General features: G+C 39.6%; 1 protein-coding gene across 5 annotated transcripts in view; it reads right to left on the bottom strand.

The window, feature by feature from the left end:
• The window catches only part of MOV10L1 (Mov10 like RNA helicase 1), a 179,531-nt gene that overhangs the window by 111,792 nt on the left and 41,324 nt on the right, over positions 1-26,415 (bottom strand). For all 5 annotated transcript variants that reach the window (XM_077169223.1, XM_077169224.1, XM_077169225.1 and 2 more), the window contains 3 exons: positions 20,365-20,542; positions 19,983-20,053; positions 2,292-2,383 (listed from right to left, as the gene is read on the bottom strand). In XM_077169223.1, coding sequence (XP_077025338.1) covers positions 2,292-2,383; positions 19,983-20,053; positions 20,365-20,542 — 341 coding nt within the window. The remainder of the gene's footprint in view (positions 1-2,291; positions 2,384-19,982; positions 20,054-20,364; positions 20,543-26,415) is intronic.

Genomic DNA, 26,415 nt, shown 5'->3' with positions numbered 1-26,415 from the left:
GTATGGTATGTATGAGTTTTCTTTTATCCTTTAATTCTTTTTCTGGAGTGATGCAAATGTTCTAAAATATGATCATGGTGATGAATACACAACTATGTGATGATATTGTGAGCCACTGATTGTACACCATGTATGGATATTTGTATGTTAAGAATATGTTTGTAAGTTGTTTCATTAATAAAACAAAACAAAACACGAGCAAGCTTTTCACAGATGAGGAAAATTTTATAGTCAACAAATACGGAAATTCTCAACCTTTTAAGCAATCAGAGAAATGCAAATCAAGATAATACTGAGATCTATGACCCACCAGATTGGCAGAAATTAAGATGTTTAACAAAACCGAGTACCAGGGAGGACATGCACTGTACTGGGAGTCACTGAAGCACCCACTTATAAAGCTGAAGACATCGACCTAACCTAAAGCCCAGCAATCCCACTCCTTAGTGTTCAACAAAGAAAAATCTTTGTCTTTGTGTTAGAAGACATAAGAATATTCCTAGTAGCTTTTTCATAATGACAAGGAAGCAAACAAACAAAACAAATGTCCATGAAAAGGAAAACAGATACAGGGCGGTATGTTCACACAACGGAGGAGAGTACATTGGTAAAAATAAAAGAACAGAGGCTATAGTCAACACATCATGGAGGGATCTCGGGCATAACATCTGGTGAAAAACACCAGAACCACTAGATACTACAAAGAACACTTTACTACTTTTATAAAGTTCAAAAACAATTTCAGAACACATTTTTTTCATGTGTGTGCATGTGTGTTGTGTACAAACACACAAAACCATTTCTTAAAAAAAGCAAGGGAAAAACAGACACAAAATTTTAGTTGATTGGAGGGTTTCAGTGGAGGAAGGGGGAAAAATGGCTGGGTGATTCGGGATCACAGTATTCATTACGTTAGGCATAAACAAATGAATAAAATAAAGGAGGGATGGAAGAGGCACATGAAGAGATGCTCAATGTCCCTGGCCATTAGAGAAATGCAAATCAAAACCACAATGAGATATCATCTCACACCCACAAGAATGGCCATTATCAACAAAACAGAAAATGACAAGTGCTGGAGAGGATGCGGAGAAAGAGGCACACTTATCCACTGTTGGTGGGAATGTCAAATGGTGCAACCACTGTGGAAGGCAGTTTGGCGGTTCCTCAAAAAGCTGAATATAGAATTGCCATACGACCCAGCAATACCATTGCTAGGTATCTACTCAAAGGACTTAAGGGCAAAGACACAAACGGACATTTGCACACCAATGTTTATAGCAGCGTTATTTACAATTGCAAAGAGATGGAAACAGCCAAAATCTCCATCAACAGAAGAGTGGCTAAACAAACTGTGGTATATACATACGATGGAATATTATGCAGCTTTAAGACAAGATAAACTTATGAACCATGTAATAACATGGATGGACCTAGAGAATATTATGCTGAGTGAATCCAGCCAAAAACTAAAGGACAAATACTGTATGGTCCCACTGATGTGAACGGACATTCGAGAATAAACTTGAAATATGTCATTGGTAACAGAGTTCAGCAGGAGTTAGAAACAGGGTAAGACAATGGGTAATTGAAGCTGAAGGGATACAGACTGTGCAACAGGACTAGATACAAAAACTCAAAAATGGACAGCACAATAATACCTAATTGTAAAGTAATCATGTTAAAACACTGAATGAAGCTGCATCTGAGCTATAGGGTTTTTTTTGTTTTTGTTTGCTTGTTTGTTTGTTTGTTGTTGTTCTTTATTATTATTACTACTTTTATTTCTTTTCTTTATATTAACATTTTATATCTTTTTCTGTCGTGTTGCTAGTTCCTCTAAACCGATGCAAATGTACTAAGAAACAATGATCATGCATCTATGTGATGATGTTAAGAATTACTGAGTGCATATGTAGAATGGTATGATTTCTAAATGTTGTGTTAATTTCTTTTTTTTTCTTTCCGTTAATAAAAAAATAATAAAAAAAAAAAAAAAGGAGGGATGGACTGATGATGACTGTGTGTTATGAACCAAGGAATGGGTGCATTTAAAGTCCAGAAAGAAGGAGCATGAAAATGTTTGCAACTTTGTATCTTAAAAAATGTTTTATAATAAGATTATAATTATGAGGCACTCAAAAATTGTATAGGGAGCCAATTTACCATCTATAAAACACAAAGATGTCAACCTAGCATTTCCCCCACCACTACTTAGCTCTCAGAGGTTTAATGAAGGGAAGATCAAGAATAAAGACAAATTTGTATGAAGAGTTATTAAAAGTATTCACCTATTATATGTGAATTCCACATCCATAGGTTCAAAGTTATATGCTTGTTCAAATTCTGGATTAAGTTTTAGAGTTACATCTTCTTCATGAATCTAAAAAGAAAACAAATGATTACAATTTCCATATATTCTACCTGGTTTTCAGAACAATCTTTTATCTATATCCAGTAACATACCATAGAAATCTCATCCTATAAAATTAGGGCTAAAAGTTTGGAATACTAAATACCTGCGACAATAACTGAAACAATTACATCATTATGTCATTAAATTACACAAACAGGAGGAAATGGTCAATGACCCATCCCAACAACTACCTACTGAACTTTTCTACTCACAGGGCGATGTTCTCTACCCAGGCTCTGGGAATACAAAGATGTGTAAAAGAGACTACCAACTCCAAAGGAGCTAAGTGAACAAATAATTACGATGCAAAGTGTGACCTACTAAAGCAAAGCCTAGATTACAAGGTCATTACAAGACTTCCCCTTCTAATACAGGGAAGTAGATTTTCAGCGAAGTCTTCCAGCTAAAACCAGACACTGCATAAAACAGTTTCTATTCTTTTCTTGGACAGACAGAAAGGAAAGGAAATTTCTGAGGAAACACAAGGAAAAATAGGAAGGAAAAAACCCTGAGCTGAAAAAGGAGCTTCAAACCTACTGAGTGAGCACACAGTGAGGGCAGGGGCTGATATCAGCGAAGGGCTGAAAAGCTGAGACTTGAGCAGACAGTAAAATGCGGAAGCTGAACCTGAGACTCTGGATAATTAACATGTAGTATCGAAATGGTGGAATTTCTTCCAGGTCAGTAGTAGTCCCTTCCCTTCAACAGAAATTGACACAATCCCCTTAAAAGGAAAGCCTACCACAAGCCCCTGGGGTTTTCAGAGATTAAGATAAACAAAAATGAATCCATAATCAAAGATCACTAAACACAAGGAAACAAATCACCAAGAGTAAAAGCACAAATAACCATCAATAGGTTGAGGCCCAAATGGCATCATATATTGAAACTATCATTTACTAAAAATTTAAAAACTATATATATATAATAAAAAACTGTAAAACCAAATATGTGCAAGTGTAAAACAATATTAAAGAATGACAGGACAACTTTAAGGAAACAAATAGGGCATCGAGAAATGAAAACTATGTCCATCAAAATAAACAATGAATTAGATGATTTACACAGGACACTAAACATAAGCAAAAATTCACTTGTACATATTTAAAGACAGATATAAAGAAATGACCCTAAATGGAGCTAAAACTAGAACTCCATAAGCTTTTGAGTTAAAGTACCTCTATTATTTTATTAACACCATAATTTAGATTTATATTGAATTCTAGGTCAAAGTTATTTGTGCTTAGAATTTGAAAAGCTTGCTCTACTGATCTCTCCTGATATATGTTGATTTTGTTTCTCAAATAGCACATTTTGTCTTTACTGATAAACTCTAGTTTATGTTTGCTTTCTACTTCATTGATTTCCATACCTTCTTATCTCTTTTCCTTTTGTTGTGTGTTTTCCATTATTCTTTTTTCTGATATCTTAGGTTAGACAGAAGGTCATTAATTCTCAGCCTTTCTTGTTTCCCAACATATGTGTTTAAGGCCATACAGTTCCCTCAAAGCACTGCTTTTGTGGTATCCAAGTTCTGAGATACAGTATTTTAATTCAGTTGGAGGTATTTTTTAAATTTCTACTATGATTTCTTCCTTAACTCAAGAATTACTTAGTAGTATTTTAAAAGTTTCCAGAGATGCCTGGCCAGATATTGGGACCCAACAGAGAATGAACGCTTGACTAACACTACTGGGAGATCAAATAATCCAAGCGAGCTGCTCTCTGAGCCACCTTCTCTACTAAGCCATCAAGTAGACATGGCACATGCCAGACCAGACCTGTGAAAGTCCAGAAAACACCCACTAGTGGCACGGGCAGGTCCCAGCAAGGACTCCTGGTGCCCTGCCTCTAGCCTCATGGGACGTGCCCTTTGGCTAGTTCCTTGGGAACATTTACATGTGGCTCTGCATAGCATGTCACAGCCCAGAAAGTGGAGCAGGGAATTACTGACTGTACACTTTGCCTGGAAGGAGAGATGGTTTTACATAAGCACCTCCCACCAACACAAAGATAATGGAGAAGGGCCTGACTGCCTCATTAGTCAATGCGAAGGAACAAGTATTTACTAGAATGTTCAGGCAAGAGGTTTTTGGATAGGCAGTTCAGATGGGGAACAAATGTGAGAACGTTTATTTCCACTCACATGCTCCCAGAATGACAGGATGTCCCCTCTGCTGATGTGGCCAAGGTGGGAGGGATCAACACAGGGCCTGGCCACAACCACAGGAGGCTTTTCTACCCAAGGCTCCCAGAACTACCTTCTATAGTTAGTGTGCAACTTTTCAGGGGAACAGACCGACCCCACTCTGGAAAGTTCCATCAACTATGCAGTGCCAGGGTTACATCACCAGACCCCACCTGTCATGGGAGATAGTGATTTGACTTCAATGGAAGAATTCCTAATTGCAGAATTGTATTCTCTGCCTACCACACTTCTACTAGCCACAACATCAATGTGGCCCTTCGCAGGGCCTTATGTGTCTTCGCGGTATTTCATACTATTACTCTTTACAAGAAATTAAATCATAGAGAGTTCAATAAAGCAGTAGGCTGAACCGCGACAAATTTACTAATCTGCCATGACTTCCATCACTCAGGAGTAGCTACTTAATAGAGTAGTGGACTGTACAACTAAGCAACCAGTAAGAGTGTATGAGCGCCTTCCAAGGTGAGCTGCTTACCACTGGCTTTGAAGTAGTCAGTGGATGGTGATGATTATCCCACAGCCAGATGGTGGTGGTGGTCTGAAGCTATGTGTACATCAGAAAAGATCATGTTCTTTTAATTCATTCCAGCAGGTGTAAGCCCAGTGTAGGTGGGATCTTTTAATTAGGCTATTTCAGTTAAGGCATGTCCCAAGATGGGTTGAAATCCTCTTACTAGAGTCCTTTATAAGATAATAAACGTCCCAGAGAAGCTAAGAGATGAAATTCAGAGAAGCACACAGAAAAAACTCCAGAGAAGCTGACAAAGACAGAGGCTAAAAGAGAGACCACACAGAATGAGAAGCCAAAAGCTGAAAGCAACAAAACCCCGAAGAGAAGGATCAGCAGTCACTGGCCAAGAGCGTTCCCAAGTGACAGAGGAGCCTGAATGACATGGGCCCTTCTTCAAAGAAGGTATCAATCTGTTGATGCCTTGATTTGGACATTTTTCACGGTTTCAGAACTGTAAAAATATAATCTAATTAATCCCCTATGAATCTTGATAAAGATACACACACAGGGCAGACAGACACCTGTTTCCCAGTGTTCTTCAAGAAGCACTGAAGCAGCTCATGAAATGGCCCAACCAGGCACACTGGGCTGTCAAAGCAGAATATGGTCACCTGAAAACACGGGCACCTGGACCCACCATATTAGGATGGTGGTGGTGAAACGGGATAAAATAGGACAAATGCAAGTCCTTGGTTTCCTATGCAGCTATGAAAGAGTCAGTAGAAAACTGCAAGTCCCTTGTTTTTTATCTAGCCCCAAAGGAACGCATACAGAGCTGCACACAGTAGCTGCAAACCTCCTGGAATGAAAATTTCCCTAAAGCCCCCAAACCTCCCCAAACCATAAAAGCTTGTAAAATTTCAGGCCCCAAACAAATTCTTAGTTAATGATGGGAGGCATAAAGTCATAAAGATTGCTAATCATATGCCCAAAGACAAATTTTAGGTATGCAACAAACCATGAATTTTGTTAGCTATCTCCTTCTAGAACAAAGAAAACATCTAGTATTCAGAGGTTACTGTGGAAACCTGCCACCAGTAAAACTTTCCTATAAAACAAGCTGGCCCACTCCACTCAGTGCATGTCCCTTCCTTGGGCACATCTATGTTTACCTCTCCAACATGTACTCTCTCTCTTCTTCTCTTTAGTAAACATCACTACTTATTCCTACTGGCCCTCTCTTCTCTGAAGTATTTTAGTGTTGAGACTAAAAAAACCTGGATCGGGACTCTGAGTCAACTACTGTGAAACTCTAGAGCCTAGCAGACCCCTGTACAGCATCAAGGGAAGAGCAGGAGGAAGAGGCCAGTAAGCTGTGGTAAATACTGGTGAATTTTGATCTTTCCCGCTGTGGCTACCATCACCTATCCTCCAGCATCATGGCAGGCCAGTGGTGGGGTCTCAACCCTGGCTCCTGACACAGCATGCTGGTGCCAGGGTGGGATGTAATGGCTTCACTCCCCAGGATCCAGAGCTGTGTGACCTGATGATCGCAGATCATGCTTCTGATCAACTCCTTCAGGTCGCTGAGCCCAGCTCTCAGGGCAGCTGTTCAGCCCACCCTGGGCAAAAGGGCAGAGATGCCTGAAAGACAATGCCCTTCCTCAAAACTATGGAAAACAGTTAAAGGGCTGCATTTACTAAGTAAGTGCAGAATCAAGAAAACACTACTTCAGAGAGCCAGAGGAGAAGCTCGGTACATTTTCTGGTCCTTCCTCATCCCTTCTTCAGGGCAGTGTGGAGCTCGCTGGCACTCCCTCTGAGGGACTTTTGCCTTGTTCTGGCTGGGAGGAAACGGCTTGTAAAACTTCTCTCCAGCACGACCCCACCCAGAATTTGACCTCCAGGCAAAAACAACTTGAAACAATGAAAACAGTGTAATAAAACAACTGAATCAGGTAGCCAGGGGGAAAGGCTTAACTGTTTTAAGTCCTGCAGGGAGGATGTGGGAGAGGAGGTCAAGTTCTTGGATAGTAGAAGGGGCATTCAAACTCCTCTAAACAGGGGAACTCCCAAGGCCACCACCAAGCACAGCCCAGGACAAGACACAAGCTCAGAAAAGAAAGGAGGATGCTGTACTTTGATTCACCCTGGGCTGATCTTCTTGACAGACAGGCTGAACTCTGACAAAAAGTACCAGCCAACACAAAGCCAAAGACTGTACAAGGTGTTTTCTGCATCAACTTCAATGGTTAATTACCTTCTGGCACTCAAGAACATCTCTAACAATTCAGTACCTAGATACAAACTCAAGAGACAGCTGGGGGACTAAACCCCAAAGTTAACATTTTAATATTAACATTTTAGTATTTCAAAATGTACAATGTGTAACAAAAGGTTACAAGACAAACAAATAGGAAATGATGATTCATCCAAAGGAAGATGATAAAGATCCAAAAAACACTAATGAAGAAGACCTGACTGTGAACATTTGGATAAAGACTTAAAAAAAAATGAACATCAATAGGCTGAAGAAGATAAAGGAAAATAAAGAGAAAGAATTAAAGGACATCAGAAAAATAACAAGTGAACAATATGAGATTCTCAATAAAAAACAGAAAATTTAAAAAGGAACCAAACAGAACTACTAGAGCTGAAGACCACAGTAAGTGAAATGAAACAAATACCCAGGAGGGCTTCAACAGCAAGTTGGAGAGGGCAAAACTATCAGTAATCACAAAGACAAGACAACTAAAACAAGTAAGGTTGAGGAGAAGCAAGAAAAAAAAATTACAAAAAGCAAAAACAGCCTAAGAGACCTGTAGGACATCATCAAATGTACTAACATTCATATTATGGGGGTGCTAAGGGGAGAACAGAAAGGAGTATTCAAACAAATAATGACAGAAAATCTCCCAAACTTGGTGAAAAATGTGAATACGCACATCTAAGAAATCCAGAGAACACTAAATTGGATAAACTTGAAAAGAAATATGCCCAGATACACAATGGTCAAACTGCTGAAAGCAAAGAATAAGATGAGAGTTCTAAAAGTGCAAGAGAATGGCAGAAAACTTTTAACGTAACAGAAAAACATGAACATGTCCATCCAAGAAGCCCAACAACCCCCAAACAGAATAAACCCAGAAAGAACCATGCCTAGACACACAGTAATTCAAATGTTCAAATGCCAAGGACAAGGAAAGAGTTCTAAAAGCTAAAAGAGAACAGCAATGTGTTATGGACAAGAGTGCCAGTAAGATTAAGTTCTGATTTTTTATCAGAAGCCATGGAGGGAAGAAGGCAGTGGGACAAAACACTTCAAGTGTTGAGAAAACAATTGCAAACCAAGAATTTTATATCCGGTGTTCTAGTTTGCTAGCTGCCAGAATGCAACACACCAGAGATGGATTGGCTTTTACTAAAAGGGGATTTATTTCGTTAAAAATATATAGTTCTTCAGAGGAAAGGCAGTTAACTTTCAACTGAGGTTCTTTCTTACACAGGAAGGCACAGAGTGATCTGTGCTGGCCTTCTTTCCAGGCCTGTGGGTTCCAACAACTTTCCCTGGGGTGATTTCTTTCTGCATCTCCAAAAGCCTGGGCTAAGTTGCAAGTGCTGAGATAGGTATGCTGAGATGCTTGGACTGTGCTACGTTGAGTTCTCTCATTTAAGTTTCCAGCCAATTAAATCAAACATCATTCATTGCAGCAGGAAGACTGCAGATGTAATCAGCAACAGATGAGGTTCACATGCCATTAGCTCATGTCCACAGCAACAGAATGAGGCAAGTTCACCTGGCCAAGCTGACACCTGAATCTAACTACCATATGTCCACCCTTTGTCAACTATACACATCACCTTAAAAGATATTAAAGTGACAAAAACTCTCTTCTGGCTGTACATCTATGAATCTCAAAACAAGTTATCTGGCAACAATGTGCAAAGGAGGACAGTCAGAGGATACATCTTTTCATTTCCATAGGGAGAAAATGGAAGGAACACAGATGTCACAAAGACCCAAATAGTTCTGAAAACATGCAGGGCAAACTCCACAGGATTTCCAAGTCTGAAAGTCATTTATCCTTAGGCTGTAGAAAATGGCAGTCCCACCCTTTCCAAGGGCCTATGCAGTGGCCCGCCTCTTTCCAAATCAACCTCAGGGGACATTGAGGAGAACATCTTTTTCTCAACTCCACCCTATCCAAGCATCGGGGCCACACCTGGGCTCTCTGTCATTTCTGGGGCACACACTCATGTCTGATGGGCATGATCAAGGGTACTGCATAGAAAGCCAACGAGAATGCTGTAGGACCTGTATAAACAGAGCCGCTGCCAGTCTAGACTGGGGGGTTCAGAGAAGGGACACACTGGAGGAAAAATAACTTCAGAGGCAAAACCATGGAGGTCGGGGTCTGAAGTCAAGAAGCCTCAGGCCAGGAGAGTGGACCCATGAAAGTCCGTGCAGAGAGTGAGTTTGCCCCAAAGGCAGAGGATGGGCCTTCCACCTCATTGCAGTGGAAGAATCATGCCACCTCAGGCCTCAGGAGAGGGTGAAGCACATTCCTTGGGGTTTGGAGAGGGTCTGACTGCCACCATATTGAGGGGGGTGAGTGTTGCCCCGAAGATGGCAGAGAGTCCGGGTGCAGCCCTGATTCCTAGAGAAGGTGGAGCCAAGAAAAAGGTGGTCTCCCCAATATCCCCCAAGGTTGCATTCAGAGAAAGGCAAGCTACTGCATAGGCCCTTGGAAAGGGTAGGACTGTCACCTTCTAAAATCCTGAAGATAAACGACTCTCAGACCTTAAAATCTAATGGACTTTATTCTGTGGGTTTTCGAAACTGTACGGGTCCAGTGACCCGTGTTTCTTCCTCTCTACGGAAATGTGCATATGTATCCTATGACTGTTCCTCCTTTGTATGTTGGCAGCAAATAATTTGAGTTTTTATAGGTCCAGAGCCAGGGGAGAACTTTGCCTTAGAACAGACCATGTCTATAACTAACTTTGATAGGAGTTTGTACTGTTTCTAACTTTGTATTTCATTTGTATTGCTACTGAAATGGCTTAAAGATTTCTGATATTGCGATAGAATGAATATATTTTGTATATGGGAAAAAACTGTCTTTTTTAGGGTCCAGAGGGTGGAATGTGCTGGTGTGAAAGGATGTATGTACTCTAGAAAAGCCATGCTTTAATCCTAATCCCAATTTGTAAAGACAGCCGTTTCTCCTAATCTCTATTCAGTACTGTATGTTTGAATCTGTAATTAGATCATCTCCCCGGAGATGTGATTCAATTAAGAGCAGTTGTTAAACTGTATTAGGTGGAGGCATATCTCCACCCATTCGGGTGGGTCTTGATTCGTTTATGGGAATCTTAAAAGAGGAGACATTTTGGAGAAAGTGAGAGATTTGGAGAGACCAGAGAATGCTACAGCACCACAAAGCAGAGTCCACCAGTCAGAGACCTTTGGAGATGAATAAGGAAAACACTTCCTGGGGAGCTTCATGAACAGGAAGCCAGGAGAAAAAGCTGGCAGATGACACCGTGTTCGCCGTGTGCCCTTCCAGCTGAGCGAGAAGCCCTGACTATGTTCACCATGGGCCTTCTCACTTGAGAAAGAAACCCTGAACTTCATCGGCCTTCTTGAACCAGGGTATCTTTCCCTTGATGCCTTAGATTGGACATTTCTATAGACTTGTTTTAATTGGGACATTTTCTTGGCCTTAGAACTGTAAAGTAGCAACTTATTAAATTCCCTCTTTTAGAAGCCATTCCGTTTCTGGTATATTGCATTCTGGCAGCTAGCAAACTAGAACATCCAGCAAGGATTTTTCTCAAAAATGAGGGAGAGATTAAGGCATTCCCAGATAAAAGCTTAGGGAGATCATCACCACTAGACCTATACTACCAGCAATGCTAAAGGGAGTTACACTAGACAGTGGATCAAAGTGACATAAAGAAAAAAAGACCTCTAGTAAATGCAACCAAATGGGCAATTATAAATATCAGTACTATTATATTTTTTGGTATGTTGCTCCACATCTTATTTCCTACAGGTGCTAAAATGCAATGCATAGAAAGTAATGACACAATGTACATAGATATAATTTGTAACAAGTATAAAAAAAGGTGGAGAGATGGGTAGAGGAGCAGAATATGTGTATGCTATTGAAGTTAAGTTGGTATCAAATCAAACATGATTGTTAGATATTTAGGACATTAAATCCTTTTTCTTTCTTTCCTTTTTTTTTTTTTTTTTTTGCATGGGCAGGCACTGGGAAACAAACCCAGGTCTCTAGCATGGCAGGCAAGAACTCTGCCTGCTGAGCCACCATGGCCCAGGACATTAAACATCTTAATTCCTTGATAAACACAAAGAAAATATATGAAAAATTTATTCATAAGAAAATGAGAAGGGACTCAATATTGTACAAACAAAAAATCAAATACATATGAAAGCAGGCATTAACAGAATTAAGGGTCAAAGAGGTATGAAACTTGCAAGGATTAAATAGCAAAATGGCAGAAGAAAGTCCTGCATTATCAGTAGTCACATTAAGTGTAAATGGATTCAACTCTCCAGTTAAAAGGCAGAGACTGGCAGAACGGATTAAAAAAATACAACCCAAGCACATGCTGTTTACAAGAAATGCACCTTAAATTCAAAGACACAAGAAGGCTGAAAGTGAAAGGATATAAAAAATATATAACATGCATACAGTAACCAAAAGAGAGCTGGAGAAACAATACTAAATCAGACAAATAGACATAAAACATGAAGCTGTTATAAGGGATCAAGAAGGTCATTATATACTGATAAAGTGATCAGTTGAACAAGCAGATATAATAATCATAAATATATATATATATACTGTGCTGGTTTGAAACTGTTTCAGAAAAGTCACATTCTTTAATCCTCATTTAATACTACTGGGTGAGAGCTTTTGATTAAGTCATTTCAATGGAGATATGACCCACTGAATTGTGGGTGGGACCTTCCGATTAGGTGGGTTCCATGGAGACATGTCTCTACATATTCAAGGTACTGAAGCCCTTTAAGAGGGAACAATTTTGGGAAAATGAGCCAATGGCTTCAGAGCCCACAGAGCCAATAGAAGTGACAGAGCCAACACAAGACCCAGAAGTTTGGAGATACAGAAAGTAAATGCCCCTGGGGAAGCTGTTTTGAAGCCAAAGACACCAGCAGACGTCAGCCAGATGCTTTCCCTGCTGACTGAAGTGTTCCGGACCCACTGGCCTTTCTTGAATCAAGGTATCTTTCTCTGGATGTCTTGGTTTGGACAATTTTTTAAGGCTTTAGAACTTTAAACTTGCAACTTAATAAATTCCTTTTTAAAAAGTTGTTCCATTTCTGGGATACTGCTTTCTGGTAGCATTAGCAAACAAAAACACACTCTAAAGAGCAGAATCTCAAAATTTATGATGCAAATATTGACAGATTTGAAGGGAGAAATAGATGGTTAACAGTAGAAGACTTTAATACACCACTTTCAATAATGGACAGAACATCTAGGCAGAAAATCAACAATGGGAGGTGACCTGAATGATAGTATAAAACAACTATACCTAGCAAACATAATACAGAACACTTCAGTCAACAGCAGCAGAATACACATTCTTCTTTAAGTGCACATGGATCATTCTCCAGGATAGCCCATATATTAGGACATAAGTCTCAATAAATTAAAAAATATTTTAGTCACACAATGTATCTTCTCAACCAGAGTGGAACAAAGCTAGAAATTCCTAACAGATGGAGAAAGAGAAAATTCACAACTATGTGTAAAGTAGACAACATACTCTTATGCAACAACCGGATCAAGGAAGAAATTACAAGGAAAACTAGGGAATATCTGGAGGCAAATGAAAACAAAAACACAACATATAAAAACTTAAGGGATACATCAAAGGCAGTGATGAGGGAAAAATTTACAGCTCTAAATACTTCCATTAAAAAGGAAGTTCATCTTAAATCAGAGATCTAACCTCACAATTGAAGGATCTAGAAAAAGAAGAGTAAACTAAAACCAAAGCAATCATAAGGAAGGAAATAAAGATTAAATGGAAAGAAATGAAGTAAAGAATAAAAATACAACAGACTCAACAAAACCAAAAGTTGGTCCTTTGAAAAAAAATCAGTAAAATAGAAAAACATTTAGCTAGACTGGCAAAAAAAGAGAGTTTACTAGTAGTAAAATCAGAAATGGAAAAAAAAGGTGGACATTACTAGCTACACCACAAAAATAACAAGAACTCCAAGAACAATGAAAAATTTTACCCAACAAACTAGATAACCTAGATGAAATGGAAAAATTCTTAGAAACAATTCAACTACCTATACTGACTGAAGAAATTTAAGATCTCAACAAACCAATTAATCAAGAACCTCCCAACAAAGAAAAGCCAAGGACCAGATGGCTTCACAGGTGAATTTTACCAAACATTCAAGAAGAATTAACACCTACCCTGCTCAAAGTCTTCCAAAAAATTGAAGCTGATGGAACACTCCCTAACTTATCCTCTGAGACCAACACATTACCCTCATACCAAAGCCAGATAAAGTTACCAGAAGAAATGAAAATTATAGACCAATATCCCTTATGAATACATTATTCCTCAATAAAATACTGGCAAACAGAATCCAACAGCATATTAAAAGTTATATACCATGATCACGTGGGAGTTATCCCTGTTCTGTAAGAGTGGCTCAACATAAGAAAATCAATTAATGAAATACACCATGTTTTAGTTTGCTAGCTGCCGGAATGCAATATACCAGAAACGGAATGGCTTTCAAAAAGGGGAAATTTAATGAGTTGCTAGTTCACAGTTCTAAGGCCGAGAAAATGTCCCAGTAAAAACAAGTCTATCAAAATGTCTAATTTAAGGCATCAAGGGAAAGATACCTTGGTTCAAGAAGGCTGATGAAGGGCAGGCCACGGTGGCTCAGCAGGTAAGAGTGCTTGCCTGCCATGCCTGAGAACCCAGGTTTGATTCCCGGTGCCTGCCCATGTTAAAAAAAAAAGAAGGCTGATGAAGTTCAGGGTTTCTCTCTCAAGTGAGAAGGCACACGGCGAACACAGTCAGGGCTTCTCTCTCGGCTGGAAGGGCACATGGTGAACACGGTGTCATCTGCTAACTTTCTCTCCTGGCTTCCGGTTTCATGAAGCTCCCCAGGAGGCATTTTCCTTCTTCATCTCCAAAGGTTGCTGGCTGGTGGACTCTCTGTTTCGTGGTACTGCTCTCTCTGAATCTCTTTCTCCAAAATGTTTCCTCTTTTATAGGACTCCAGAAAACCAATCAAGACCCACCCAAACGGGTGGAGACATGTCGTCACCTAATCCAGTTTAACAACCACTCTTGACTAAATTACATCATCCAGGGAGATGATCTGATTACAGTTTCAAACATACAGTACTGAATAGGGATTATTCTATCTTTATGAAACAGGATTTTGATTAAAACATGGCTTTTCTAGGGGGCATACTTCCTTTCAAACCAGCACACATCACATGATCATCTCAATTGACACAGAAAAGACATTTGACAAAATCCAGTATTCTTTCTCGATAAAAATACTTAGAAAACTAGGAATAGAAGGAAATTTCCTCAACATGATAAAAGAGCATATATGAAAAACTCATAACAAACATCATACTTGATGAAAGTCTGAAAGCTTTTCCTCTAAGATTAAGAACAAGATAAGGATGTCTCTGTCACCAGTGTCATTCAACACTGTACTGGAAGTTCTAGCCAGAGAAATTAGGCAGGAAAGGCACGGAAAAGAAAGCAAAGGCATCCAAATAGGAAAGGGACAAATAAAATTTTCCCATGTGCAGATGACAAGACCCTATATACAGAAATTCCTGAAAAATTCACAACAAAGCTCCTAAAACTAATAAATGAATTCAGCAAAGGGGCAGGGTACAAGCTCAACACCCCAAAATCAACAGTGTCTTTGTATACCAGCAATGAAAAATGTGAATTAAAAAACCAAGAAAAAATTCCACTTACAAAAGCACTAAAAAAATCAAATATCTAGGAATAAATCTAACCCAAGGATGTAAAGGACTTGCACCCAGAAGACTATAAAACTTTCCTGAAAGTAATTAAAGAAGATCTAAATACATGGAAGGACATTATGTGTTCACAGATTGGAAGACTAAATATTCTTAAAATGTCAATCCTACCAAAAGCAATTACAGTTTCAACACACTCCTATTCAAACTTCCAACATCCTTCTTTGCAGAAATGGAAAATCCAATCATCAAATATGTAGGGAATAGTAAGGGGCCTCGAATCACCAAAGCCATTTTAAAAAAGAATGAAGCTGGAGAACTCACACTTCACAGTCTAAAAACTCATTACAAAGTCACAATAATCAAGACAGCAGGGTACTGATACAAGGACAGATATATAGACCAATGGAATAAAATTAAGAGCTTGGAAATCAACCCTAACTTATACAGTCAAATTATTTTTGACAACAATGTCAAATCCACTCAATCAAGAACGAATAATCTCTTCTAAAATGGTTCTGGGAAAACTGGATCTCTATATGCAAAAGAATGAAGGTGGGTCATTGCCTCACACCATATAAAAAAATCAACTTGAAATGGATGACATGTAGGAATCAGAACTATAAAACTCTTAGAAGTAAACAAAAGGAAGCATCTTCAGGACCCTGTGTTAGGCAATGGTTCCTCAGACTTTACCCCCAAAGAACGAGAAACAAAAAGTACAGTTCAATGGGACCTCATCAAATTAAAAACTTCCATACATTAAAGGACTTTGTCATGAAAGTAAAACAACAACCTACAGAATGGGAGAAAATATTTGGAAACCATATATCCGATAAAGATTTAACATCTAGAATATTAAAGAAATCATGTAACTCAACCACAAAAGACAAACAACCCAATCAAAAACTTGGCGAAAGACATGAACAGACATTTTTCTAAAGAAGATTTACAGATGGCAAAAAAAGCAAATGAAAAGATGATCAACATGGTAAGCCATTAGGGAAATGCAAATCACAACTGTGAGATACCATTTCACATGCACCAGAATGGCTACTATTAACAAAAAAAAGAAAATTAAAAGTTTTGAAGATGTGGAGAAATAGGAAGTCATTCATTGCTGGTGAGAATGTGAAATGGTGCAGCCTTGTGGAAGGCAGTTCTATGGCTCCTTAGAAAGTTAAGTGCAGAACTTTCCTAGGGCCCAGCAATCCCATTTCTAAGCATATATCCAAAAGAACGAAAGCAGGGACTCAAACAGATATTTGCACACTGACACTCTTAGTGGCATTATTCACAACTGCCAAAAGAGGGAAGCACTCCAAGTGTCCACTAACCACTGAATTGATAAACATGATGTATATACACACAATGGAATATTATCTGGCACTAAAAAAGGAATGAAGATTTAATACAGCAACAATATGGGTGAACCCTGAAGACGTCAAGTTGAGTGAAATAAGCCAGAGAGATAAACACAAATATTATATGATCTCATTCATATGAATTCACAGAATCAGAAACTAGAACACATGTGACTAAAGGTTGGGGTGAGGGTAGAGAAAGGGGAGCTAATGCTTAAATTGTACAAGATTTCACTTTGAGGTGACAGAAGGGTTTTGGTGCTGGATTGTGGTGGTGGTAGCACAACACTACTACCATTGGTTAGTGGACACTGTGAATGGATGTGTAACAGCACTGAAATATATATTTGAATGTGGTATGAAGAAATTTTTGGTTGTATGTATGTTACCAGAAAAAATTTTAAAAAAGAAAATCTATAGGATTGTAAAATACAAACAGTGAACCCTATGATGAACCATGGACTACAGTTAACAATACAAATGTGTTCTTTTATCAATTGTGGAAAACATGCCACACTAATGCAAGATGTTACTAATAGGTGGTAAATGGGATCTTTATTTTGTGTATGACTTTTCTGTAAAACCTAAGAAGTTAAAAACTTCTTAATTAACAATAAAGTTTTGAGTCTGAATTCCCAGGGAAGACTGGCTGGCTGAAAATTTCAGCAAGAGCCAATGCTGAATTGGGGCAGAAATTCTTCTAACTTCTAAGATGCTCAGTTATGGCTTTTACGATCTCCAACTGATTTGATGGAGACTCCCCACGCTGCTGGATGCAAGCTCCTTTGCTGACTGATGACACAATCAGCTGTAAGTGAAATCAACTGAGTAGAGATGCAAATCCCATGTACGAAATACCCTCAGAATACTTACCAGCCAGTGATTGACCAAACAACTGGACACCATAACCTAGCTGAGTTGACACATGACATTAACCATCATAATATGTGATGCTGAGGTGCTAGCAATGCCAGTTGCAGCATCTCACTTGATGTTGGAGGAAGCAATGTACTTGTGGGAGTTCTATGGCACGCCTTTTTCTCCCCCTATGGCACACTTTTGCTGTGGTTTGACCTGCAATCTCATCTGTTTTTCAAGACTGGCCTGCTCACCTTACTGGAAATTCTGTGAGCTCCCCACTAAAGAGTCAAACAACTCTTCTTTAGTTCCTATCAGCTGAGGGAGGTTTCTTCTGTCTACACTCAAGAATCTTGGTTAATCTGATGGCCCCAGCCTACACAGCCAAGTGTGAATTTCCCCACTATGTGTGCATGAGCCTCTGTTTTTGCATAAATACTTCTCACCTTCTGAAATGACCATCCATGCCTTTTTCTGGCTTCCAAAATTCATTTTGTTTTTAAAGGCTGTCTCAGACGCCACCGCCTCCTCCTCAGTACATTAGTAAATCTCCCCTGCCCATACTGTTTATCTTGGGCTTTCCCTCACCATCAGGTGGACCCAAGTCAATGCTGGTTGACATTGCTGTTACCCTCACAGCATACCTTCTGTATGCAACTACAAGGAAACTGACTACAAAGCAAATGCCACACTCTTTGTGTTCCATGATGAATTTAGTGAATGCTCACTAAAGCATTACAAGATGCCTGGAATCTTGCAAGACAAGTTTTTGTCTTCTAGGAACAGATGGCATTCTATGAACTGAACAGAGGGTAAACCTCACATTGAGGTGTAGCAGTACAGGTCCCATGTTGCCTTTTCTCTGAACCCTAATCAGACTCTTGACATTTTTTGCAACCTTCTTTCCTCTGAAGTAAGGCCTTTGGGTATTTTTCTCTCTCTTTTTTTTTTCCTTTTTTTTTATTAATTAAAAAAAATTAACAAAACATTTAGAAATCATTCCATTCTACATGTACAATCAGTATATTTTTCTCTTTTAATATTCTATGCTATAGCAATGCAGATATTTGTAAGAACTTTCTACTTGATATTTTGAGAACATTCATAGTTTTGACAACTGATCAAATGGTATCTTAGTATTAAATACCTAGAATTTAAGAACTTTGCTATCTGCATTTGTAGATTTTTTCCTTGTTGCCTTGATATTAAATTGGTTTATTAGACTTACTGCACAAACACAGGCTTTACAACGATTATATGGGTACTTTATTTAAATATGTCTGTGCTGCTTTGAAAGGATGTATGTCCCCTAGAAGACCCATGTTTTAATCTAAATCCAATTTCATAAAGGCAGAATAATCCCTATTCAATACGGTATGTTTGAACATGTAATTAAATCATCTTCCCGGAGATGTGATTTAATCAAGAGTGGTTGTTAAGCTGGATTGGGTGACGACATGTCTCCACCCATTTGGGTGGGTCTTGGTAAGTTTCTGGAGTCCTATAAAAGAGGAAACATTTTGACGAAAGGAGGAGATTCAGAGAGAGCAGAACAGAACGACATAGCCATGAGAATCAGAGAGCCCACAAGCCAGCGACCTTTGGAGATGAAGAAGGAACATGTCTCCCAGGGAGCTTCATGAAGCAGGAAGCCAGGAGAAGCAGCTAGCAGATGACGTTGTGCTCGCCATGTCCCCTTCCAGATGAGAGAGGAACCCTGACTGTGTTCACCATGTGCCTTTCCAGATGAGAAACTCTGACTGGGTTTTCCATGTGCAGAAACCCTGAACTTCATCGGCCTTTTTGAACCAAGGTATCTTTCCCTGGATGGATGCCTTTGATTGGACATTTCTATAGACTTGTTTTAATTGGCACATTTTCTCAGCCTTCGAACTGTAAGCTAGCAACTTATTAAATTCTCCTTTTTAAAAGCCATTCTGTTTCTGGTATATTGCATTCCAGCAGCTAGCAAACTAGAACAATGCCTATGGTTAAGTTAACTAGGCTACCCATTTTTGGTGGCTGAAAGTGTATTGTTTCTTTCTCTTAAATAAAAAAAATTAAAAAAACCAATCAACATAAAAAAAAATTCTATACTAGGTAACACGTATATGCTTTGTCTTTTTTATAGGGCAGATAAAGCATTTTCCTTTCTCATGTAGATCCAGCTATTTTTCACAGTGCTATGCTTGACATGTGAGCAGGCATAACCAGCTGAAAGAACCACACACCCCAACATGGAAAACTGTCTAGAGCACCCAGTGTTAGTCACATTAACAAAACCTTCCCCTTCACAAAAACTTTAGAGTTGCAAACTTTTAGGTATATTTTTCCCCTCTGAGGCTTCACTTTGCTACTCCTCTGAATACATTCAGAGTGCCAAAATTTAACTAACTGCAAATATCAAGTTTCACATATGCTATAACTGAAAAGGTATAAGAATATTTCTACATGGTTAAAATTTATAGGATTTCTTTAGATATTATGTTCCCTTTATGCATCAAAAGTCAAAACACAGTAAATGCACCCAAAGAAGAAACTTACCCACAGAAATAACTGTGAACAGGATACATTACCTTTTTATGTATTTTGGTCTGATGGGTTAAGCCAACATTGACTTACTAAGAGAACATCCCCTCACCTCAATCACATAGCCGATGTATTCAATGACATGTCCATTATACTCTTGAGTTTTCAAAATCAGCTTATCACCTAGTTAAAAAATATATTACCACATATAAAACTACTACAAAATGCTGCTGTACTATAAAATCAAACACTTGGAGGAAGTAGAATAGAACAAAAATACAACTGGGATGAACTGCTTAAAAATATGGCAAGTGTGACAAGAGAAACACATCTGATATATTTAAGGTGCTGATCAATTTTTAAGTCATGTTCTAACCCAAAGGAAAGAAAATTAGATAATGTGATTTTAGTTTTGCCAGTTACGAATATATTTGTCCTGACTGTGGTTTAATGTCTGCTCTCTATCTATTAAAACATGACAATAACAAACACACCTGCATACAAAGAAGGTCTACTTTCAGCTAGTCCTGGGACCTCTAAAACCAATAAATCCCCATTCCTTTTCAAGGTGACTCCACTCATATTATATTCTTTGAGTTCTATTTCTGCATGAATTTCCTCAAGCCATAGCAAAGTTGAAAACTTCTCCTTGTAATTTGACATGTTCAAAAGCTGAAGAGAAAACATAAGCAAGTTAGTCAGAGTATAAATATATGTTATGCCTGGAAAATAAACATCTCTAGATTCACTAAGTCCAAAATGCTTAAATTTGATAGATATATTCCCCCAAATGAGGTGACCTAAGGTCGGAGTTTATGACCTCCATCAGCGCATTTTTGGTGGGTGGGAAGGTGCTGATTTTTGTGGGCAGAGGGCTGTGTCCTCCAGCTAGACGTTTTTCCTTTTCTCGCATGGCCATGCATGTCTACTCTTTCTCCTATTCTTTGTCTTTCTCAGGCCTTCCAAGTTTATTTTGGAAGGGGCAGAGTTTTGCTTCTATAGACACCTGTGAAAAAGTACAAGGGACTTCAGCTTCTGGCCAAGACGGAGTAACAAGGACCAGAGATTTACCTATCACAAAATAAAATACATGAAACAACGGTGTCCAAACACTGCACCTCAGGTGTACAGGACACTTATCTCACTATAGAGGACACCAACCACATGATCCCAGCAGCCCCACTGCTACCTAGAGATTACAGTTTCCAGGACACAGTACAGGGAGAGAGAAACCAGGAGCAGCCCTGTGGTCTCTCTGCATTGAGAAGTTCAAGGAAGCCAACGTGATTGGAGTTGGCAGAACACAGTATAAAAGAAGTGAGAGCTGGGCACACAGAAAGCCCTGGAGACCTTCAGAGAGCCACATGGAGCCATGAGCTGAGTGCCAATCAGTGCATGTGGGAGAGGAAACTGTATCAGGCTGGTAAGGCACTACTTGATGGGACCAGAGTAGTTTCTCAGCCTTGGCACCACTGACATGTAGGGCTGAGTTCTTCTTTGCTGTAGGGCCTGCCCTTGGCACTGGAGGGTCTTTAGCAGCAACTGTACCTTCTATCCACTGGACGCTAATAGCACCACACAGTCATGACAACTTTAAAACATCTCCAGAGATTGCCAAATATCCCCTGGGTTATATCCCCCTGGCCAAACTGTTCCCTGTTGAGAAGCACTGAATTAAAGGAAACAATTCCCAGAGCTCATACAGGCTTAGAATACTGTAGGTTTCCACAAGCCATAATGGAAAGCCCTGAAATAAACAGAGGCAGTGGGTAGAGTGCTCAGAAGGATATTAGCCCTGAATTAAAAGTTACTCTGGTCTTGCCTAACAGAACTTATAGGCCAGGTTTGAAAGGATTCAACTATTTCCAAATAAGTTAACTGCATCCCAGAGACAAAGCTCAAATATATTTTTAGGAATAGACAACGACCCAGTACCCAACAAGGTAAAATTAGAATGTCTGACATCCAAATAAAAATTACCAGACATGCAAAGAAGCAGAAAACTATAAAACAAGGAGAGAAAAACTATCAATGGACAAAAAAGAACCAGAAATTATGCACATCATAGGATTAATAAATAAGGACACTAAAATAATTGTTATAACTGTACTATATATTTCAATAAATTAGAGGAAAGCACATTTAGAGATGGAAAATATTAAAAAGACACAAACTGAACTTCTAGAGATAAAAACTAGAATATCTGACAAAAAAATTACACTATCGGGATTACACACTGCAAAAGGAAAAACTAGAGAATTTGAAGGCACAGAAATACGAAATATTCAAAATGCAACAGAAGAGAAAAAGACTGAAAACAAAAACCAAAACCAAGAACAAAACATCACTGAGATGTGGGACAACTTTAAGGGGCCTAATATATATAACTGGAATCTGGAAAGTTGGGGGAGAAGGGGACAGAAAGAGTATTTGAAGGCATAATGGCTGATAAATGTCCAAATTTGATAAAAACCAAGCTCAACTCACAATAAGGCACAGTGTAAATTAAATTTCTTAAAACTAGTGATAAAAGAGGAAATCTTAAAAGTTTCTAGAGAAATATAAATTATATACAAACAAACAGAGATAAGAATTAAAATATCAGAAACAATGCAAACCAGAAGACAACAGAAATCTTTAATAAACTGAAAGGAAAAGTCCTGTCAGCCTCTTAGAATTCAAAATCCAGTGAAAACATCTTTCAAAACTGAAGGTGAACAAATGACCTTGCAGACATGCAAAAGGTGAAAGAGTTAATCACCAGCAGAAGAGGCAGAAGAAATGTTAAAAGACATTCAGGCAGAAGGAAAATGTTATCAGATAGAAATATGGATGTACACAAGGGAATGAAAGTGCAAGAAATGGTAAAGTAAAATAAAAACCCTTTTATCTTATTTTTAAAATATTTTTAAAAGATTACTGGTATATAAAGTAGAAATGTTAAAAATGCATTACAGAGTTCCTAATATATTATAGAAATAAAATTTAAGACACTAGCACAATGTCAAGAAAAAAAATTCTTATATTCTATGTGAAGTGGTATGATACTACTTGAGGAAGGAACTTGATCAGTTAACAATGTGTATGATAAACCTGTGCTACCCAATGCAGCAGCCGCTGTACACATGTGGCTATATGAGTTCAAGTTAATTCAAATTAAACAAAATAAAAACTTCAGTTCCTCAGCTGCACAAGCCTGGCTAAGTGCTCAGTGGCCATGTGTGGCTTGCAGCTTCTGTATTTGAAAGTCCAGTTATAGAACATTTCTCCCATGACAGGAAGCTTAATTGGGTGGCGTGGTAATAAAACCCCCAAGATAACTGTGCACACACCACAAAGGAACTATAAGCCAAGAAAGGAGATAAAATGGGATCATATAAAGGAGGCAGAAGAAGATGGAAAAGGAAAAAAATGAACAAATGGAAACAAAAACAAATAGCAAGATGGCAGATTTGAAACTCAAGCATATCAACATTACACAAAATGTAAATAATCTAAACACCCAATTAAAAGGAGGGATCATCAGAGTGATAATAAAAGCAAGACCCAAACTATATGCTTCCTATAAGAAACCCACTTTAAATATAAAGAATCAACTAGGCTAAAAATAAAAGTAGGGGAAAAGATACACCACGCTAACCCTAATAAAAAAAATAAAGCTGCAATCACCATTCTTCTACTAGGTATTTACACAAGAGAAATTTAAGCACATATCAGCACTGACTAATACGTGAGTGATCACAGAAGTTTAATTTCTAAGAGTCCCAAACTGGAAATAACCTAACTGTCCATAACAGGTAAAGTGACAAATAAATGAGGACACCACACAGCAGTGAAATGAATGAATCGCTGATACACACAACAAAGATAGCATGAGCTTCCTACTGTGGCTCTAACAAATCACTTCAAACTTAGTGCTTAAAACAACACAAATGGATTACTTCACAGCTGTGGTGGTCAGAAGCCTAATGGGCTGAAATCAAGGTGTGGCAGGGCTGGCTCCTCTTCAGAGGCTTCAAGGGAGGACCCATTCCTAGCCTTCTCCACCTTCTTGAGCTGCCTGTGCCTCCTGCTTACGCTTCCTGTGTGCCCTCTGCTTCTGTCACTACATGGCTCTCCTCTCTCCTGTACTCAAATCCTCTGCCTTTCTTTTATAAGGATGCTTGAGACGACACTGGGCCCACCTAGGTCCAGGATCATCTCCCATCTCAAGATTCTCAACTTCATCCAATCTCCAAAGTTCCTTTTGCCATGTGAGGTCACAGGATCACAGACTTTAGGCTCGAGGACAGGGACACCTTTAGGGGGCCTTATTCTGTCCACTTCATAAATGACTCTCAAATTAAATAATTATGCTGAGTGAAAGAAGCCAACCCCCCCCCACAAATAGTACATACTATATGATTTCATTTATATAAAATTCTAGAAAAGGAAACTAATCTATAGTGGCAAAAAGTAAATATCTGGTTCCCTAGGGATGGGGGGTGGGTGGGTGGGAAGGGAGGGAGTACAAGGGGCATAAGGAAATTCTGGAAGGTGATACGTAAGCTGATGATCTTGACTGTGGTGACAATGTGTACATGTGTGTCAAAAGTTACCAAAGTGCACACTTTTAATAGGTACATGTTATCTGTAACAATTATTCTTCAATAAAATTGTCAAGAGCACAGCACCATACATCACAGATGAATCTCATCAGCAGCTTTTATTAGCGTAACCTCCAACTCCATTAACAGAGGCATGCTCCCATCTTCTGGCTAATGCCTACACCCACGGGAAGGTGCTTCTAGTCACCAGCACCAATACCAGATATGTGTGAAATGAAAGCACAAGTATGTACAGACTGACACACTATGGACACGCAGAGCAGCTTTATTTGTATTAGTCCAATTACTGGGCCTTAGAGCTCCTCACTAAGTTATTATTATTATTATTATTTTTTGCATGGACAGGCACCGGAAATTGAACCAGGTCTTCGGCACAGCAGTACAGAACTCTGCCACTGAGCCACCGTTGTCCACCCCACTAACTTATTTTTGAGGTCAGGTGGCTGCCAGGACCTTTGCAACAGCTTCCTCACAAGTTTCTCAACTTCCAATTGATTTTACCAGTGCCTACCCCATCCGTTCTCCACAAGGGAAATGCTTCTTCAACAAATACCTCATCAGCTGGTACCTAGGAGTGGAGAGTTGGGAAAGGACTCTGGAAAGTCCTGACAAGCCCAACTCCTTCCAGTCCCCATGCCTGGCTGTCAACTTGCACTCAGGCCAACCCAGGCTCACAGCCCAGTCAGTTCCTGGAAGCATCCTGCTTCAAAGTGATGCTCCTGTAATGGCAGCATCTCTCCCCTCCCGGTCAGCCTGGCCCAAATATACTCTTTTTAGAAGCTAGCAGATCCCACTGAGCCTTGCAGCCTCCCCCAATGCCCTTTCCACCAGGCAGCACTGCATGCTTCTACCCTACCCACCCCTTCTTTCTCTCAGATGCAAAATGGCCCAGAGTCTGGCAAACAGGGAGCACTGTGCTGTCCATACCACTATCTCCATATGGGGTGGGCCCCTCTTCCATATCCCAGGATGATGGCTTCACAGCACAGGAAGCTCTCCCCATCGCATCCACCCACACCTTTCCTTTCTCTACACAATTTCCAATTTTCCCTGTCTCCTGGCTCACGCCTCTGTCCACAAACAAGTTCAAAGACAGAATCTTGTGAACCCTAGGCTCCCTTGACCTTTTCTATTCTCTAACCCCTCTCCTTTCCTTCTCACCCAAAGGTCTCACAGGCTTGCTCCCTCACCTCATGGTCACTTATTGGCTCCTTGGTCCAACTGACCTCAAAAGTCCTACAAAAACAGCCCTCCTGGAGCTGAGGCAATGGCCTCTGTCAAACTCAGAGGACTTAAAACAACAATAAGAGAAAGCTTTTCTTCCTAAACTTTTCTCCTACACTGATGTGCCTTCACAGCTTCTCCTTCTATCTGCAGGCAGATGCATGCTCAGCTCTCCCAGCTTCTGCTTTCAGTCTCCTCTGTCCATGGGGCTCCTTTCCTCCTCCCCTCAGTTCTCTGCTTCTCCTGTGGGGTCACACCCATCTCGGCATCACCCATCATGTGTAACAACAGATGGGCTCAGATGAGGCCTCTCAATGAGCTCATAACTATAAGCCTGAGAACAACAGAGAGGAGAGTGACAAGAGGACACTTCAGGCAAAGAATGCCATGTGCAGGTGCACCTGGAAGTGAGAGCTGACAGCCTTGCTTGTTCCTGATTTCTGGGGGACACACTCAGCATTTCACCATGAACTCTTTGTGGCTCTAGGTCTTCTTCACAGATGTCCTATCATTTCCCAGTTCCCTTTCACAGAAAAAGTTCCTGTCTGTTCCTAGTTTGCCGAGGCTTATCAAGAACAGTCAGCTGTTAAGGGGTCAGAATGTCTTCTACTCACACACAAACACAAAAAAAGTCTTCTGGTGTAGCTGAAAGGTGGGGCTAGAAGTAGAGGTGTCCCTAATCCGTCTCTCTGCCACTAGCCCCTGAAAGACTCG

Source organism: Tamandua tetradactyla, chromosome 7 (genome assembly GCF_023851605.1).
Source record: "Tamandua tetradactyla isolate mTamTet1 chromosome 7, mTamTet1.pri, whole genome shotgun sequence".
Lineage (NCBI taxonomy): Eukaryota > Metazoa > Chordata > Mammalia > Pilosa > Myrmecophagidae > Tamandua > Tamandua tetradactyla.
The sequence above is the reverse complement of the archived record's forward strand: the minus strand, read 5'-3'. Positions and strand labels throughout refer to the sequence as shown.